General features: G+C 43.9%; 1 protein-coding gene across 1 annotated transcript in view; it reads left to right on the top strand.

The window, feature by feature from the left end:
- Positions 1–19,235, top strand: part of VIPR1 (vasoactive intestinal peptide receptor 1) — an 82,034-nt gene that overhangs the window by 42,357 nt on the left and 20,442 nt on the right. Inside the window, exon 3 of the mRNA XM_087893129.1 lies at positions 14,757–14,864. Coding sequence (XP_087749255.1) covers positions 14,757–14,864 — 108 coding nt within the window. The remainder of the gene's footprint in view (positions 1–14,756; positions 14,865–19,235) is intronic.

Here is a 19,235-nt window from a genome sequence, read left to right on the forward strand (position 1 = left end):
TCCAACACTGGAAGTTTTTAAGAAGATGTTGGATAACCATTTGTCTGAAGTGGTGTAGGGTTTCCTGCCTAAGCAGGGGGTTGGACTAGAAGACCTCCAAGGTCCCTCCCAACTCTGTTATTCTGTTACACTTCCCTTCTTTCTGAGTCTCATCCGAGTCACCAAACTTGTTTGAGAGGTCAAAAGGCAGTTTAAGAACCTGGATAAGTTTGTCTGCAGAATAAACATTGCACGCCGTGGATTGGCATCGGCTGAAAAGAAACTTTCCCTGTTTCCACAAGATGTTTGTTTTTCACTTTACGCAAGGTAAAAAAAAAAAAATTGCACACCAGGAGTCCTCTTGGTGCCAACTGTTGTTTAATGATGGACAGGTACCCATAAACCAACGTATTCTGTTTTAAGCCTCCACCGAACCAGCTGAGGCAAAATTAAAGACACAGCAGTCTCAGATAATAACAGAATAACAGAGTTGGAAGGGACCTTGGAGGTCTTCTAATCTAACCCTCTGTTCATGTTATCCTATCAGCAAGTCAGTAATAAATAGAATATTGAGTATTCCATGGGGAAAAAAATTGAACTCTACAAAGGTTTATGAAAACTTTCTAGTTTTCAAAATCCCTTGGGGTTTTTTATTTTTTTACTGCGGCCATATACAGGTCATCCTCGACTTACGACCACAACTGAGCCCAAAATTTATGTTGCTCAGCGAGACATTCGTTAAGTGAGTTTTTGCCCCCATTTTAAGAACTTTCTTGCTACCGTGGGAAGTGGCCGTTGCTAAATTAGTAACACGGTTGTTAAGCGAATCTGGCTTCCCCACTGATTTTGCTCGTCAGGAGGTCGCAAAAGGGGATCACTGGGATACAGCGACGGTCATAAATGTGAGTCAGTTGGCAACTGTCTGGATTTTGATCATGTGACCGTGGGGATGGCTACAATGGTTGTAAGTGTGAAAAACGGTCATAAGTCGCTTTTTTCAGGGCCGTTGTAACATCAAATGTCACTAAGTGAACTGGTGAAGTCAAGGGCTACCTACATGTACTCTTCTTCTATTTTCTGGTACTAATAACTTTCCCTGTCAATGTGGGTGGGAGAGTTCTTGGCAATTCCTCGATTTGGCTGTTGTTTTTTTACTATTGGATTGTTTCTCTGAGTTGGTAGTTCCTTGACTGGGGTATTGTTTGCTTCCTGATTGTTGGTCTGGTATTAGTCTTGTGGTTAATCTCTGCTTATCTAAGTGTTGATTGCTGGGAAGGTGGTGTTTCGTCTTTTTGTTTCCTTTTTGTTGTTTCGATTGTCTCTTTTTGAATGGCATGTAGACGTTGTTTATCTCTCTGTGCCTGTTGATGGCTGAGTTGGCTAATACATTGACAGGGTAAGCCACTTGACTAGGGTATAAAAAGAGGACAAGTTCCACTCTCTCCTACCACTGATGACATACTGTAGCTGGTCGGGTTATGAAACCTCTGCAAGAAAACAACCAAGGTCAGAGAACACCAAGGACCCTTCCTCCTCCTCCTCTCCGCAAAACCCACTCTCTTCTAGAATGGATGACGTTACCTACTTTGGTAATGAAACATCTGCAAATAAAATAAAAACCAGCAAAGCTAAGAGAGCATCAAGTACCACAAAGTCCATTTTCTCCTCCTGTTCCTCTTCCTTCCCTTCGACCTCCCTCTGCTCTTCCACTCCACACACCCCACTCCCTTCTAGCATTGATGATGTTACCTAATCTGGTAATGAAATGTTTGCAAAAAAAAAAAACCCAACAACGAGGCTCATAGAGCACCATGGACTCCACAATATTCTTCCTCTTTTCCTCATCCTCCTTCTCCTCCTCCTCCTCTTTGCAAACCCCACTCCTTTCTAGAACTGATGATGTTACCTAGTTTGGTAATGAAATGTCTGGAAGAAATCAGCCAAGTTCAGAGGGCTCCAAGAACCCTATAATTCAATTGCGAGCTACAAATATTTTCTTCCATTGATTTTGTCTTGATCTCTGACCCAGCCTAAACTCAGGCAACTGAACCTGGCCTGCAGTACATCAGATGGCCACCAGGTGTCGCAAAAAGGATGAGGAAAGGTGCCTCTTAGCTGCCATCTATGGGCTGTACTGTTAATTGCGAGTCAGCTCTGTAAATCTAGCTACTACTTCCTACTTCAAATGCATTTCAGTAGGAGAAACTGTAAGGTCACAAGTCCTTCACTCCCCTCAAATCTAATACAGGTAGTCCTCAACTTACAACCATTCATTTTGTGACCGTTCGAAGTTTCAACAGCACTGGAAAAAATGATTTATGGCTGTTTTCCCACACTTATGACCGTTGTAGCATCCCCATCTTCACCTCCCCGTGTTCAAAGCTCAGATCTTTAGCAACTGGCTCATATTTATGACAGTCGCCGTGTTCCCAGGGTCACATGATCCCCTTTTGCGACCTTCTGACAAGCAGCGTCAAGGGGGAAGCCAGATTCACTTAACAACCATGTGACTAATTCACTTAACCACTGTGGCAAGAAAAATGTCGTAAAATGGGGCAGAACTCACTTAACAAATTTCTCACTTAGCCACAGAAATTTGGGGCTCCATCGTGGTCGTAAGTCGAGGACTATCTGCAAAACATGTCCTAGTCGGGTTTGCATAGAAACTGCCGGCTGTTTTTGCATCCTGTTGCTGGGAGGAATTATGGGGTTGCATCTATTTTGCAGTGCTAATTAAATGAACAGCGTTTCCTTTAGGAAAGCAGTCGGCTATAATCAGGATAAAGTGGAAAACGCATTGAATCGACTCACCCTGTGATCCATCGCCTTGATTTAAGTCGATTCATCGCTTCAGACACGTTAAATTTGCCCTGGGAGGAGTCATGCATCACAACAGTCCAGCTTCACACTTCATCCATCATCTCCCACCCACCCACCCCCACTTCTCTCTTCTACCCCAAAATGCTGGTGATAAAAAGCAATCTCCTACTTATGAATCATTCAGGAAAGGGGATCATTATTAACCATCCGTGGTAGTCAATGCAGCATCGGTTTGGCACAATTACAGGCAGTCCTCGACTTATGACCAAAATCGGGATCAGGGTTTCCGTCGTTAAGCGAGTGGCACCCAATTTAAGCATCCTTTTTTTTTTTGCCGCTGTTGTTAAGGGAATTATGCAAACGTTAAAGGAATCCAGTTTTCTCCATAATGAAACCTACCTACGACTATTTTTCACAAATGTATTGCAGGTGATCAAAATTCAGATGCTTGGAAACTGGCATGTACTTATGACGGTTGCAGTGTCCCAGGGGAGGGTGGGGTGTGGTGTCACATGATCGCCTTTTGTGAGCGATCCAATGAGCAAAGTCGACGGGGAAAGCCAAATTTAATTAACAACCGGATGAACAACTTCACAACTGCAATGATTCACTTAACAACCGTGGCAAGAAAGGTTGTAAAATGGAGCAAAACCTGCTTAACAACGGTCCTGTTTGGCAATGGAAATTTGGGGCTCAATTGTGATTGTAAGTCGAGGACTACCCGGATCTCCTTCCTTGCAATATGGCTTGTTTAATTTTAGCCTGGCAGACATCGTTGTTTATTACTTAATTTACCCAGCCGGATGGAGTTTATTCAACAAACCACGTTTAACCCAATCATGGCTTAATACGATGCATCAACCCAGCCCATGACTTCCCATGACCCAAATTTAAAAGCAGGGTTTGCTGAGAAGCCCAAGTCTATCCTTTAAAGGATAAAAGGAACACAGGCAGTCCTCGACTTACAACCCCAAAGTTTCCGTCGTTAAAGCGAGACTGTGCCCCAGTTTACGACTTGCCTTGCCACGGTTGCTAAGTAAAATCACTGCAGTTGTTGAGTGATTAAGACACCGTTGTTAAGCGAATCCCATTGAATTTGCGTGTCTTGGAAGGTCGCAAAAGGGGATCATGTGACCCCGAGGGACACTGCGACCATCATAAATATGAGACCGTTGCCAAGCATTCTTAATTTTGACCGTGGGGAGGTTGCAAGTGTGAAAAACGGTCGTATGTTGCTTTTCCACCCCCCCGTGTCCTTGTAACTTTCGAACGGTCACTAAATGAATTGTTGTAAGTGGAGGAATTTCTATACTCGCTTTTCATGTCATAGCTGCCTTCTCAAAACTCAAGGACGCGGTGTGACAGCTGTTTGGCCACCTCTGGGTCATTTGGTGATCCGGTCAAGCGCTAACCGGTGTCCCTGGGCGTCATTTCTTCCTTTTATCAAATATGTGCACAATTTCGGACACGCACCGATGCTGAATGTGTGCAGTCAGTTGGATGTTCAGTGTTAAGGCAGCCTGCAGCTTTTCTGCGTGCTCACACACAGACACACTCACATGTCCCCCAAAAAACCCAAGAAACAGGGCAGTGCCCCCCCTCCCCTACCCCTGTGCCGAAAGGAAGCGACTGGGATAACCACAATGCCAGCCAGTAATTTTTGCAAGCCTCATTAAACACTCGGCAAATGCGTTAATAATTTGAAGTCAATCAAAGCTCAGACGAGCGCCGGAGACCCAGGTTGGGGATCACAAAGGTTGGGAAAAGGAGCAGGGGGAAAAAAAAACAAAAATAAATTTTATGCATGGGTGGATGCATGGCCACCTGCCTTTAAAAAAAAAAAATTAAAATTAAAAATTAAAAAGTGAGCAAAGTGTTAAAATGACTTTCACGGCCCTGCAGCTGATTTAAGATCTTAGCAGCTGGGAGGTTGCTCAACTCGGCAGGCAGAAAGGAAGGTTGTGATGGAGACCTCCCTTAGACGGACGGTTTTTTGGGGGGGCTGGACTAGATGATCTCCCAGGGTCCCTTCCATTGTTTTGAGTCTCTGATTCACTTATGAACAGACTCCGCTGAAATTCGGACTTCCAGCGATCGTAGCAGAACATAAGGTTTAGAATCTGAGGCGTTCTCTTAGCTGATGTCGGTCAGTTTTTGGTCTAATGGGGAAGGCACCTGGCTAGAAACCAGGTGAGGGTGAGTTCTAGTCCCGCCTCAGGCACGAAAGCCGTCTGGCTGACTTTGGGCCAATCATCAGGAGACAGTGAGTTCTAGTCCCGCCCCAGGCACGAAAGCTGTCTGGGTGACTTTGGGCCAATCACCAGGAGACAGTGAGTTCTAGTCCCGCCTCAGGCATGAAAGCTGTCTGGGTGACTTTGGGCCAATCACCAGGAGACAGTGAGTTCTAGTCTGGTCTTAGGCGGGAAAGCCAGCTGAGTGACTGGGCCAATCACCAGGAGACAGTGAGTTCTAGTCCCGCCTCAGGCACGAAAGCTGTCTGGGTGACTTTGGGCCAATCACCAGGAGACAGTGAGTTCTAGTCCCGCCTCAGGCATGAAAGCTGTCTGGGTGACTTTGGGCCAATCACCAGGAGACAGTGAGTTCTAGTCCGGTCTTAGGCGGGAAAGCCAGCTGAGTGACTGGGCCAATCACCAGGAGACAGTGAGTTCTAGTCCTGCCTGAGGCACGGAAGCCTGCAGGGAGACTTTCAGCCAGTCTCTCTCTCTCTCTCAGTCCAAATTAAGCCATTGGTCCCGTAGTCTTCTAGGCCTTCCCCATTAACAGTGAATAAATTCTACAGGTCTTGTACTACATTTCCCACAATTCCTCACCATCACTTCCTGGGAATGCTGGGAGTTGAAGTTTATCAAACATTTTTAAAGTCAGGCCATACCTCTAGTTCTTGAATTACAATAATGGTTCATTTAATGACTGTTCAAATCTGCAACAGCCCTGAAAAAAAGTGACTAATGACCGTTTTCACACTTACGACCGCTCCAGCATCCCCACGGTCACGTGATCAAAATTCGGACGCTTGGCAACGGACTCATATTTATGACGGTCACAGTGTCCCGGGATCACATGATCCCCTTTTGCGACCTTCCAAGACACAAAAAATCAATGGGAAAGCCGGATTGCTTAATAACGGTGCTACTAACTTAGCAACTGCAGTGATCCATTTAACGACTGAGGCGAAAAAGGTCATAAAATGGGGCAAAACTCACTTAACAACAGTCTCGCTGAACAACGGAAATTTTGGGCTCAATTGAGGTCGTTAGTGGAGGACTACCTATAGGTAGATCTGCAAGATTTCAAAAAAAAAAAACCCCAACTCTTATTCTGATCTTCATGGAGATACCGCCATGAAGTTGCAACCTTCTAGATCCCTCACAATGGACCTTGTGATCTTCCTCTGCATTTTGTACCTTGCAGTCATCATAAATAGATTGCAACCATCATAAATATGGTTTGCCAAGTCCCTGAATGTTGATGACGGGACTACGGGAGTTGCCGCCACATTTATAAGTGTGGAAAGCGGTCATAAATCACTTTTTCACTGCTGTTGTGTCTTTGAGTGGTTACTAAATAAACTGTTATAAGTTGAGGACTCCTTGTATTAATTTAGTTGTCATGCTGTTAACAGAGAAACATAACAGAATGTCTGTTTTTTTTCCATTAAAACAGCAGCAAAAATATATGGGGATTTTTCCGCCTTGCAATAAAAATGTCAAAACATTATAATGTGCAACAATTTTTTCAGACAAATGGAGAATGTTTGCTTAATGTCTGGTACCGTATGGGAAAATAACGTGTGAAAGGCAATATGGGAGATCTGTCAGCCTTCGAGGTGGCCCGGACAAGAAATCGATACCGGGAGTATTAACGCTGCTTTTCTTGCAAGGAGACAGTGGGGAAAAAAAAAAAACTTATAAGTCTGAAAGGAAAATTCTTCCCCTCCTCCCACTCCCTGGCCTTTACAGGTGGTCTCCAATTAGCAATCACGGTTAGATTAGGGTTAAGGATTTTTCCTCTGTATCGAATCTTGCCTGAAAACTTCCTTCTTTTCCTTCCTTCCTTCCTTCCTTCCTTTTCATTTCTTTCCTCTCTTTCCTTCCTTTCTTCCTCTTTCCTCCCCTTCCCATTCCTTCCTTTCTGTTTCTTTCTTCCTCCCTTGTTTCATTCCCTCTTTCTGTCCTCCTCTCCTCTTTTCTTTCTTCCATACTTTCTTTTTCTTTTCTTTCTCTTCCTTCCCCCTTTCCCCTTTCCTTTCTTACTCTTTCCTTCCTCCCTTCCTGTTTCCTTTCATCCTCCCTCCCTCTCTTCCTCGCTCCCTCCTTCCTACCTATTTCCTTTCATCTGCTCTCCCTCTCCCTCCTTTCTCGCTCCCATTCTCCCTCTCTTCCTTTCCTTTCCTCCCTCCCTCCTTTTTCCCTGCCACACTCCTTTCTCACTCTCTTCTTCCTTTCCTTTCCTTCTATCCTTTCCTTTCCCCTCCTTTCCTTGCTCCCTCCTTTCCTCCTTTCCTTTCTTTCTCCTCCTTTCCTTTTCCCCTTCTCCCTTTCCTTTCCTTTCCCTCCCTCCTTCCTTTTCTTTTTCCCCTTTCCTTTCTTTTCCTATCCTTTCTTTCCCCTTCTTTCCTTGCTCCCTCCCTTCCTCCCTTCTCCTCCTTTCCTTTCCTTTTCCCCTTCTTTCTTTCCTTTCCCTTCCTCCCTCCCTTCCTCCTTCCTTTTCTTTTTCCCCTTCCCCTTCCCCTTTCCTTTCCTTTCCTTTCCTTCTGTCCTTTCCTTTCCCCTCCTTTCCTTGCTCCCTCCCTTCCTTTCTCTCTGTCACCTTCCTTCCTTCTTTCTTCCTCCCTCCCTCCCTTCCTTCTTCCCTCCTTCTTCCCTCCTTCCACTCCAGTGCATGTTGCAAATAAATTATACATAGATCTCAACCCATCCATCCAAAGTGGAGCAGAATAAAATCAGTTTTTGTGTGGGAGAAATTGGCAAAAGAGCAAAACAGACCAGACCCAGTTAAGGACATGCAGAGAAAAAAATTCCTGAAAAGTGGAAAAAAGGACAAGGGGCTTTTGCCACCCATACCCCACACCTCCAGACTAGGGGCAGATAGATGATCTTCTAGATAGAATTCCAGTGGCCAATAGTTCCACTGGCCAATCCGATCCTCCAGCTCATTCCTATCTCCTTTATTTCTCCCTCTGAACCTTCCTCAACTCCTCCATTTCCAATCAATAAAACAGCATTTAAAATATCACAGAAAGAAGCAACAAAACCTCCAAGTCCTGAATACAGATAGTCCTCAATTTATGACAGTTCGTTTAGTGACGGTTCGAAGTTACAACAGCACAGGAAAAAAAATGGCCATTTTTCACACTTACGATCATTGCAGCATCAGATGTTGAAAATTCAGACCCTCGGCAACTGACTCATATTTATGACCGTTGCAATGTCCCTGGATTACGTGATTCCTCTTCTGACACCTTCTGACAAGCAAAATCAATAGGGAAGCCGGATTCGCTTAACAACCCTGTGACTAATTTAACAGCTGCTATGATTCACCTAACAACCGCAGCGAGAAAAGTCATCAAATGGGGAGAAATTCACTTAGCGACTGTCTCGCTTAGCAAAGGAAATTTCGGGCTCAATTGTGGTCGTAAGCTGAGGACTGCCTGTATCCTCTGTAGCATTGTGTCTATCCTAAAGGAGTCTTACTTCTTAAGCTTGTTCCAAAGGCATTTTACAGATTCAGCATCGTATCGATCGCCTAAATAATTGAGATACTGTCCAAGTTCGTTGCCTCTCCTCTTGCCTGCCGTGCAAAAAAATCCAATATTTACTACCGGGAAGATTGGTGGTGTGGGAAGCCCCCCTTCCCGCCCCCAAGAAAAATGAAATATTTTGGGAAATATATATATATTTTTAAAGGCAGAATATTGTATTTCCTTAAAGGAGAAATGGATAAACATGTTTTTAGAGGCAGAAAGCAACTCCCAAGTCTTTATTAATAGTCCACGGCAGATGCCAGCACTTAAGGAAATAAAGAGTTTATCGAAAGAGGAAGACAACTACCTAGAAGGCTCCGTTTATAAACATAGCAAATACTGCCAGCAGAAGCCCATTCAAGGCAGGATATTTCGAAACTCCTTGCAGCGAAGTTCGACAGCTAACAAAAGCAGAATGGTAGGATTAGAACAAGCAGCCCCTCACCCAAGATCAACACAGGACGAAAGCCATTAAGCCACTATAGGAATTACCCAACACTCTTTTAGAACACGAGCCCTTTCACTGTACCATCTCCAGAGCAATCCGAATTTCACAGAAACCTATAAAGATCCATCCACTCATTCAGCCGGTTGGTCAGCTGCCCCAGAACCACAAACTCTGGTGGTTTTGCGTCATCAATAAACAGAATCTTTCTTTCCAATCGGCCTCCAGCCTCCATTTTATTTTCAGTGTCTCTCTTTCTCCCACCTTGGAGCTAAACCAGATGGATTTTCCTTCCAACAGTGTGTTCTATCATCCTGCTACTAAACGAATATTTTGTTTATTATTTTTTTAGCCCGGTAATAAAAATAGTTGACAGTCCAGAAAGAAAAACTCACATTGGGGACTGCAAATTGCCTTCTCTCTCGAGCTTCTTCAGTAAAAATTCAATATTTGGCTTGGCTGAGTAACTTATCGTGGGATTTTGTGTTTCGCCGGCTGAGTCAGTAAGCAAACAGAGATACGGCGCGTGAAACCGATCAATATCTAAGCAGAGAAAACTCAGGCAAGAACGTTATTCATTCACACAAAGGGGAGTCCTCAACTTACGACCACAACGGGGTCCAGAATTTCCCTCACCAAGCAAAGCAGTGGCTAAGCGAGACGCACCTGATTTTACGGCCGTTTTTGCCGTGGTCGTTAAATGAATCACTGCAGTTGTTAAGTGAAACATGCGGTCATTAAGCAGATCCGACTTTGCTTGTCAGGAGCTGATTAGGAAGGTCACAAATGGAGATCACATGAGCCCAGGAGGCTGAAACCGTCATAAGTACGTGCTGGTTGCCAAAATTTGTCTGAATTTTGATCAGGGGACTGCGAGGGATGTAACTGCGTGAACTGGGTTGTAAGCTACTTTTTTCTGTGCTGTTGTAATTTTGAACGGTTACTAATCGAACGGTTGTAAGGTGAGGAATACCTGTACCGCAGATCACATCAGTTAATGTGGTTGAAATTTACTGCAAACGGCTCTTCTCTGACAAGCAAAGTCAATTGGGAAGCCAGATTGTCTTGCTTAGCAATGGAAATTTTGGACTCAATTGTGGTCGTAAATTGAGGACTCCCTGTAACTTTATAAATCTGTGCCTCAGAAGAGCAAAGAGAATTCAGGAGTTCCTCTCGCTTCAGATTTTTTTTAAACCTAAGACTGGGGTCTCCAAATGAGGCAAGTTTAAGACTTGTGGACTTCAACTCCCAGAGTTCCCCATGCTGGCTGAGGAATTCTGGGAGTTGAAGTCCACAAGTCTTAAGATGGCCGTGTTTATAAGCCCTCCAAAAGGTTGGATGGAACTGAGAAGGAACCTTTTGTGGAAGGATCTAGAAGAGTGGGCCAACTCTGCAAATAGAGGCTGAGTTTGGGGGGGGTGAGGGGTGAGAATCTGCTATGAAAAGGTGCTGATTGGAAGGTTCCTTGTTTGTTTGATTGATTCAATAAACCAATGAAAGACCAGAAAACCAGGTGAGAATCTCCCAATCTGGAAGCTGTGGAGATTCAGTCATGGAGGTCTGGTGGGGATCCTGTGGAGAGGATTTCATACTGGTGATGGGAATCTCATGGTGGGGATCTCATCTCATACTGGTGGTCAAGATCTCATACTGATGGTGTGGATGTCATACTGATCCCAGGGTGGGGATCTTACACTGATTATGGAAATCTCACGGTGGGGAATCTCATGCTGGTAGGGGATCTTGTAATAATTATGTGGATCTTGTGGGATTTCACCATGGGGATCTCATACTGGGGATGGGGATTTTGTGATCTCATGGTGAGGAATCCCTGGTGGGGGAATCTCAGGGACTATGGGGATCTTGTGGTGGGGATCTCATTTTGAGGATTTCATACCGTTGATTTTGTGATGGGGATCGATCTCATGGTGGAAACCTCAAGAGGAGGAATCTCTTATTGTGGGGATCTACTGATTGTGGGGGGTATCGTAGTAGGATCCAATATGGATCCCGTAATGAGGATCTCCTACTGATGGTAGAGATCGCCTACTGATTATGGGGATCTTACGGTGGGGATCTTGTACTGGTGAGAGATCTCATAGTGATTATAGGGATCTTGTGATGGGGAATTTCATACTGGTGATGGGGATCTCATCATGATGGGGATCTGATAGTGCTGGCAGGAATTTCATGGTGGGCATTTAATATAGATGGTGGCATTTCTGTCTCTGTCCCAGAACTGATAATTAACTTATTTCCAGCACTCAGAAAACATCCTTAGATAATAACAGAACTGTAGGAAGAAATCTCCTTCTGGGTTCAGCTCCAAGTGGGGGAAAAGACACTGGAAACATGGAGACTGCTTGGAAAGATGGTTTAATGGTGGTCAGGATCACATGGTTTGAGTTCCTGAACAGAAAAGGAGCCGAGATAGAGCGAGTCCCCAGGTTTTATGCCCTCTCTGGCTTTGAACTTCCTGGGGTCCCGAAAAAGTATCCTGATTGGTTGTCAGACTCCCCGGGGGTGGGGGTCTTAGCTAGCCTTGCTGGCTGATGTAATCTTCCCAGGTGCCGTGTGGTGAGTTTCTGTCCTAGATGGGTCCCATTGTGTTAGTTTCTGTTGCTATTGTGTTGCAGATGGGTCCTATTGTCAAAGATTGAGTTTCTGCCTCTGTCCCATTAACAAAAAAAGGGGAGCGGGGGGGAGGCAGGAAGGTGGGAGTTGCTTTGTCTTTAAAACATGTTTCTCCATTTCTCAACCAGGGAAACATAATATTCTGCCTTTTTAATATTTCCTAAAATATTTCATTCTTCCAGGAAAGGGGTGGGTGCTAACTTCCTGCAGAACAAAATAAGAGAATAACAGAGTAAGGAAGGGACCTTGGAGGTCTTCTAGTCCAACCCCATTGCTCAGGCAGGAGACTATCCATATACCATGATTAGAGACAAATGGCCGTCCGGCCTCTTCTTAAAAAGCTCCAGTGACGGAGTAGTCACAATATTTGGAGATATTTCTCATTTTTAGACGCACCACCCAGTCAGTTATTCTGGGCTACTTTTTATCACTGAACAAAAATGAAAAAGCCTCCAGATGTGTTTACACAACACACTTGGTGAAAGAAGCAGCTCATTTTTCAAGATTAGCTCAACCGACTGGATCACAAACTGACAAAATAGGCTAAAACACAAGCACACACACACACCCGCACAAATAAACAAATTAATCCAAATTTAGCCAGTGAAGCTGCTTGATCCTCATTTGACCCGGGGAAGCATGTTGTGTGTCACAAAATGTGACACAAATGCCCTTTACGGCACACTGCAAATTTTTTTCCCTCCCTTCCATTGGAAGGGTGGGCAAAACTTAGGACCAGAAACGCAAGCATGCAAAATATGTTACAAGAGGTTGCATTTATACACAGGTAGTCCTTGATTTATGACCACAATTCAGCCCAAAGTCTCTGTTGCTAAAAGAGCCGGTTGTTCAGTAAATTATGCCCCATTTTACGACCTTTCTTGCCACCGTTGTTAATTGAGTTCCTGCAGTTGTAAGGTCAGTCAGACGGTTGTTGAGTGAGTCTGGTTTTCCCCATTGACTTTGCTTGTCAGAAGGTCGCAAAAGGGGATCGATCACAGGATACCAGGACACTAAACATGAATCAGTTGCCGAGTGTCTGAATATTGATCGTGCGACCATGGAGATATGCTGCAAAGGTTGTAAGTGTGAAAAATGGTCCTGTAGGAAGAAATATCCTTCTGGGTTCAGCTCCAAGTGGGGAAAAAGACACTGGAAACATGGAGACTGCTTGGAAAGATGGTTTAATGGTGGACAGGATCACATGGTTTGAGTTCCTGAACAGAAAAGGAGCCGAGATAGAGCGAGTCCCCAGGTTTTATGCCCTCTCTGGCTTTGAACTTCCTGGGGCCCAGAAAGAGTATCCTGATTGGTTGTCAGACTCCCAGGGGGTGGGGGTCTTAGCTAGCCTTGCTGGCTGATGTAATCTTCCCAGGTGCCGTGTGGTGAGTTTCTGTTGCTAGATGGGTCCTATTGTGTTGCAGATGATGGTCCATTGACAAAGATTGAGTTTCTGCCTCTGGCCCATTAACAAAAGGGTGTGGGCAGGAAGATGGGAGCTGCTTCATCTTTAAAACATGCTTCTCCATTTCTCACCCAGGGAAACATAATATTCTGCCTTTTTAATATTTCCCAAAATATTTCATTCCTGTAGGAAAGGGGTGGATGCTAACTTCCTACAGTCCTAAGTCACTTTTTTCCTGTGATGTTGTAACTTGGAACAGTTGCTGAATGAATTGTTGTAAGTGGAGGACTACCTGTAAAAATGGAGCTGTTTGCAAAGTCCTTGTAAGAACATGGTTGGTTGGATCGATGGATGCTTGTCAGAGGAGTGATTGATCATTCCTGTTTTTCAACGCGCAACTCTTCCAACCTCAGCCTTTTGCCAAGTGAAAAGAGAAATGGGAGAAGAAGAAGGGAGGGAGGAAGGAAGGAAGGAAGAAAAGGAAGAAAGGAAGGAAGGAAGGAAGGAGGAGTAGTGGAAGGGGAACAGAGGAAGGGAGGGAGGGAGAAAGGGAGGGGGAGGAAGGAAGGAAGGAAGGAAGGAAGGAAGGAAGGAAGGAAGGAAGGAAGGAAGGAACACGGTGTAGAGGAAGGGGAACAGAAAGGGAGGGAGGGAGAAGGAAGGAAGAACGAAGGAAGGAAGGAAGGCTCCTTCCTTCCTTCCTTCCTCTCTCTCTCTCTCTCTCCTTCTTTCTCTCTCCCTCCCTTCTTTTCTTCTTCTCCCACTTCTTCCTGTTTTCCGCCTTTCCTTCCCCCCACCCTCTGACCTTAGTGATTGGCCCAAAGTCACCCAGCCAGCTTTCGTGCCTAAAGCGGGACTAGAACATGAACTCAGTGAAAACCTCAAAGCATGATGATGAAGTTACCTCGTTGGGTCATGAAACGTCTGCAAGAAAACCATTGTAACTTCAAATGATCACATGAGCAAAAGAAGTTACAGTGGTTTTCTTGCGGACGTTTCATGACCCAACGAGGTAACTTCATCAGTGCTAGAAGCCAGAACTCCCTTCCTCCCTGCTCCCTCCCTCTTTCTTTCTTTCTTTCTTTCTTTCTTTCTTTCTTTCTTTCTTTCTTTCTTTCTTTCTTTCTTTCTTTCTTTCTTTCTTCTGTATTCCACAACTTTGTAGTTTTCACTGAGGCCAAGTTCTAGTCCCATCCTAGGCATGAAAACGAATTGGAGAACTTTGGGCCAATCACCAGGAGACAGTGAGTTCTAGTCCCGCCTTAGGCACGAATGTTGGCTGGGTCACTTTGGGCCAATCACCAAGAGACTGTGAGTTCTAGTCCCGCCTTAGGCACGAATGTTGGCTGGGTGACTTTGGGCCAATCACCCGGAGACTGTGAGTTCTAGTCCCGCCTTAGGCACGAATGTTGGCTGGGTGTCTTTGGGCCAATCACCAGGAGACTGTGAGTTCTAGTCCCGCCTTAGGCATGAATGTCGGCTGGGTGTCTTTGGGCCAATCACCAGGAGACTGTGAGTTCTAGTCCCGCCGTAGGCACGAAAGCCAGCTGGGTGACTTTGGGCCAATCACTCCCTCTGACCTCAACCGATCTAACGGGGTTGGTATAGGGGGAAGGAGTATTAGATATGTTCACCATCTTGCATTGTTTATAAAAAAAACTAATAGCAGAATATAAAATAAATAAATATGTGTTATTCTTTTCCCACAGGTTGTGGAAGCCTCTGGGATAACATTAGTTGCTGGCCTGCCATAAATTTTGGAGAAACAAAAGTGTTGTCCTGCCCATTCGTTTTCACCTACTTTACAAAATTTCAAGGTAAGTTAAGCTTTCCCCCACCCCCCACCAATTGATCAGTGAAATTTTGTGCTGTGCATAAAGTTACAGTCTCTGGGGTGTAATCTACAAGTTGACCACAAGATGGCAGGGAAGAGCAAGGAAACGCCTCTGAACTCTTTGCTGCCCATCTAATGATTCTCGCAATTTAGGTGAAATCGTCTTAATTCTCTAGTTTGGTGAATCTGGTGCCTTATAGTAGCACAGAAGCTACTATGCTACTAAAATCAGAGTGGGGCCTGATTTTGAAGACCTTTTGTGCCACAGTTGTTAAGTGGGTCACTGTACTTGCTAAGTGAATCATGAGGTCATTAAGAGAATCTGACTTTCCCCTTTGACTTGGCTTATCAGAAGCCATCTGAGAAGGTTGCAAATGGTGATCATGTGATCCTGGGACGCTGCAACTGTCATAAATAGATGGTTCTAAGTGTGAGGACTAATCATAAAATGCCTTTCCAGTCTTCTTGTAACTTCAAACGGTCGCAGAGCGAATGGTTATAAGTCAAGGACTATCTATATAAATTGCTCGGACTTAACACATGTTAAAATGGATACTTAATAAATTTTACAAATAAATACAGATAGTCCTCTAATTACGACCACAATTGAGCTCACAGTTTCTGTTGCTAAGTGAGACAGTCGTTCAGTGAGTTTTGCCTCATTTTACAACCTTTCTTGCCACGGTTGTTAAGTGAATCACTACAGTTGTTTAAGTTACTCACACAGTTGTTAAGCTTTCCCATTGACTTTCCTTGTCACATGGTCGCGAAAGGGGATCATATGACCCCAGGACAGTGCAACTGTCATAAGTACATGCTAGTTGCCAAGCATAATATTTATAACAATTGCGCTATTCCAGGGTCATGTGATCCTCTTTTGAGACCATCTGACAAGCAAAATTAGCAACGGTGGAAAGAACAATAATAACATGTGGCAAAATTCATTTAACGACTGTCTGGCTTAGCAGTGGAAATTTTGGGCTCCATTGTGGTCGTAAGTCAAGGACTGCCGGTATAGCTTTACTAGAAAGTGGAATTAGCGTATCTAATCTGATTCCTACCTTCTTTATCCTGCCAGACCGAAATTGGAAAAAGATAAATAAATAAATAAATAAATAAATAAATAAATAAATAAATAAATGTATATGTATATGTATATGTATATGTATATGTATATGTATATGTAGGTATATATATATATGTTTTCTGGGGTTTTCGCAGGTATTTGTATGTAGGTCTTTGGTTATTCGGGTTTTCTCCCATGTAAAATTGGAAGTGTCTTGGCGACGTTTCGACGAAGTCTCATTCGTCATCTTCAGGCTGGTGTTTTCGGCTTCATGCTTCTAGGAGCAATGTGAGATCGCAGCTGTTTCTTCCTTTTATTAAAGGAATTTTTAAAAGGAAGAAACAGCTGCGATCTCACATTGCTCCTAGAAGCACGAAGCCGAAAACACCAGCCTGAAGATGACGAATGAGACTTCGTCGAAACGTCGCCAAGACACTTCCAATTTTACGCGGGAGAAAACCCGAATAACCAAAGACCTACATATGTATGTATGTATGTATGTATGTATGTATGTATTTTTGCTCCCAAGGTTTAATTCGGACGGTATGCCAAGATACAGATCATGGTTAAGGATGCTTGAAACGATCAGGCGATCATTTAAACCACAGACTTTGTTCCCTGACCACAAACTCTTTATGCCATGATATCCATCACCGGCGACCAATTTTGACTGGCATAATCATCCCAGAACAGATTATTGTCGGTGGTGTGGAAATAGGATACAATTTGGTGTCAAGGCTGAAATTACCGCCGGCGTCCTGCAGAAGTTCAGGAAAAAGCTATGAATATCATACATCTTAAAGACTGTCCAAAGAGCAGCCTTATCATTAACAACTAGGCCGTTGTTTTGTCAAAAGAGCTAAGTTTTCCTCACACCAGGAGCCAATGATTAAATTATCCTTAGACAGGAAAAGGAAGGTGGAGAACATTTGCATTCAATGTTTGAATTGTGGCGTGAAACCCCCCGCCCCCCCTTTTTTTTTTAGTCTTTTTTTAGTTTTTTAGCTTTTAAATTGTCAATGGGTTTTAATTCGAATTGTTTTAAATTTGGGCCAAAGTTATGTAATTCTTTTAATAATTTTAAATTTTGTATTGGTGTGTGTTTTAGTTCTGGCTGTACACCGCCCTGAGTCCACTAGGAGAAGGGCGGTATACAAATTGAATAAAATATAAAAAATATAAATATAAATATTCTTGATGCTCTCTGAGCTGGGTGGTTTCCTTGGAGACGTTTCATGACCCAGCTAGGGAACAACATCAGTGCTAGAAGGAAGTAAGGGTTCTAGCTTCAAACAGCCTCGAATCTGATATTCTTACCTGGTTGGGTTATGAAACGTTTGCAGGAAAGTAAACAAACTCAGAGACCAACAAGGACTCCACACTTTCTTACTTACCTGAGTACGGGAAGTCCTCAATTTACAACTTATTGGTTAGTGACTGTTCGAAGTTGTACTGATCCCCCCAAAAAACCCTACGTATAATTCAGATCTGACGTTCTGACATCATCCGGGCATTCCCCCACGGTCATGTGACTGAATTTTGGGTGCTTCACAACTGGCCTGCATTACGCCCATCGACAATTATGCCCACATAATTGCGGTTTACGACGTTTTTGCTGGAAACCAGCATCTTGTTTCCAACATACAAGTCTGATAAATAAATAAATGATTCCACATTTATACACATGCAGGTAGTCCTCAAAATACAACCATGTCCTTAGCAATCGTTTGAAGGTATAGTACTGGGGGGGGGGAAAGAACTTATGACCGTTTTTCACACTTATGACCGTTGCAACATCCTCATGGTCACGTGATCAAAATGTGGACCTTTGGAAACTGACTCATATTTATGACGGTTGTAGTGTTCTGGAGAAATGTGATCCCCTTTTATGTCTAGAGAAGGAAAATCAATGGGGAAGCCAGATTCACATAGCAACCATCTTATTAACTTAACAACTGTAGGGATTCATTTAGCAACTGTGGCAACAAGGTCGTAAAATGGAGCAAAACTCACTGAACAACTTGTCTTGCTTAGCCGTGGAAGTTTGGGGTTCCATTGTGGTTGTAGGTCGAGGACTATCAGGGCCATACATATATACATAGATATATGGAGCCCACAGCAAAATGGGTTCATTTAAGAAACATCACATTCGCTTTATAATGGCTTCATTATTTTTATGACCACTATGCTCGTTTAACGACCAGCGCAAAAAAAGTTGTAAAATCAGCTTTAGATATACGGTCACCTGCTTAACAACCATCATGACTGATGCCCAAAATTGTGAGCTCAATTACAGTCATAAGTCAAGGACTGCCTGGAGCAGATTAGGTAAAGGTAAAAGTTCCCCTTGCACATCTGTGCTAGTCGTTCCTGACTCTAGGGGGCGGTGCTCATCTCCGTTTCAAAGCCGAAGAGCCAGCGCTGTCCGAAGATGTCTCCGTGGTCATGTGGCCGGCATGACTCAACACCAAAGGCGCACAACACTGTTTCCTTCCCACCAAAGGTGGTCCCTATTTTTTTAGTTGCGTTTTTTAACGTGCTTTCGAACTGCTAGGTTGGCAGAAGCTGGGACAGTAACGGGAGGTCACCCCATTACATGGCACTAGAGATTCGAACTGCTGAACTGCCGACCTTTCCATCAACAAGCTCAGCATCTTAACCACTGAACCACCACGTCTCTTGGAGCAGACTAGTTAGACCAATAAAATATTATTCAACAGTGCAGTTTTTGTGTAATGCACCCATATGCTTTGCAGCTGCCATCTCCAGCTCTGTGTCTATCGCTGTAGGCATTCTTGGATTTTTATTCCACTCCAAATCAACAATTTCTCCTTTTTTTTTCCTGGCCTCCAAGTTTACTCTGAACAGTTATTTCGCTCTCCGCATTTCTTATTTCTGTGTTGAATGACAAATCAGGAAATGCCTCGATCCCTAACGCAAACACACATGGATCATTGTGTGTTCCGAATGTGTCACCCCGCCCCAGAATTAACCATTGCGGTCCCCACAAGATGGTGACAAATCTAAATATTTCTTCTATGCTTTCCAGTTTCAAGTTCTTTTTTTTTTTTTTTGCATTCCGATTCTGAGGTCTTTGGGAGTTTTGCTCACATGTTCTTGCGAGGCGGCTGAATCATGCTGAATAAAGAACTCAATGCAGAGCATGTCCAAATAAAATGAATTCTGAATGAAGGCAAATATATATTTTCCCGGAATAATGTTGCAGGATCTAATCTGGGTCGCTCAGATTGCTTTCAGATTCTGCTAGAGCCCATCTCTCACCGGAAT

This window comes from Pantherophis guttatus, chromosome 4 (genome assembly GCF_059756535.1).
Source record: "Pantherophis guttatus breed Tessera chromosome 4, ASM5975653v1, whole genome shotgun sequence".
In the NCBI taxonomy this organism is placed as follows: Eukaryota; Metazoa; Chordata; class Lepidosauria; order Squamata; family Colubridae; genus Pantherophis; species Pantherophis guttatus.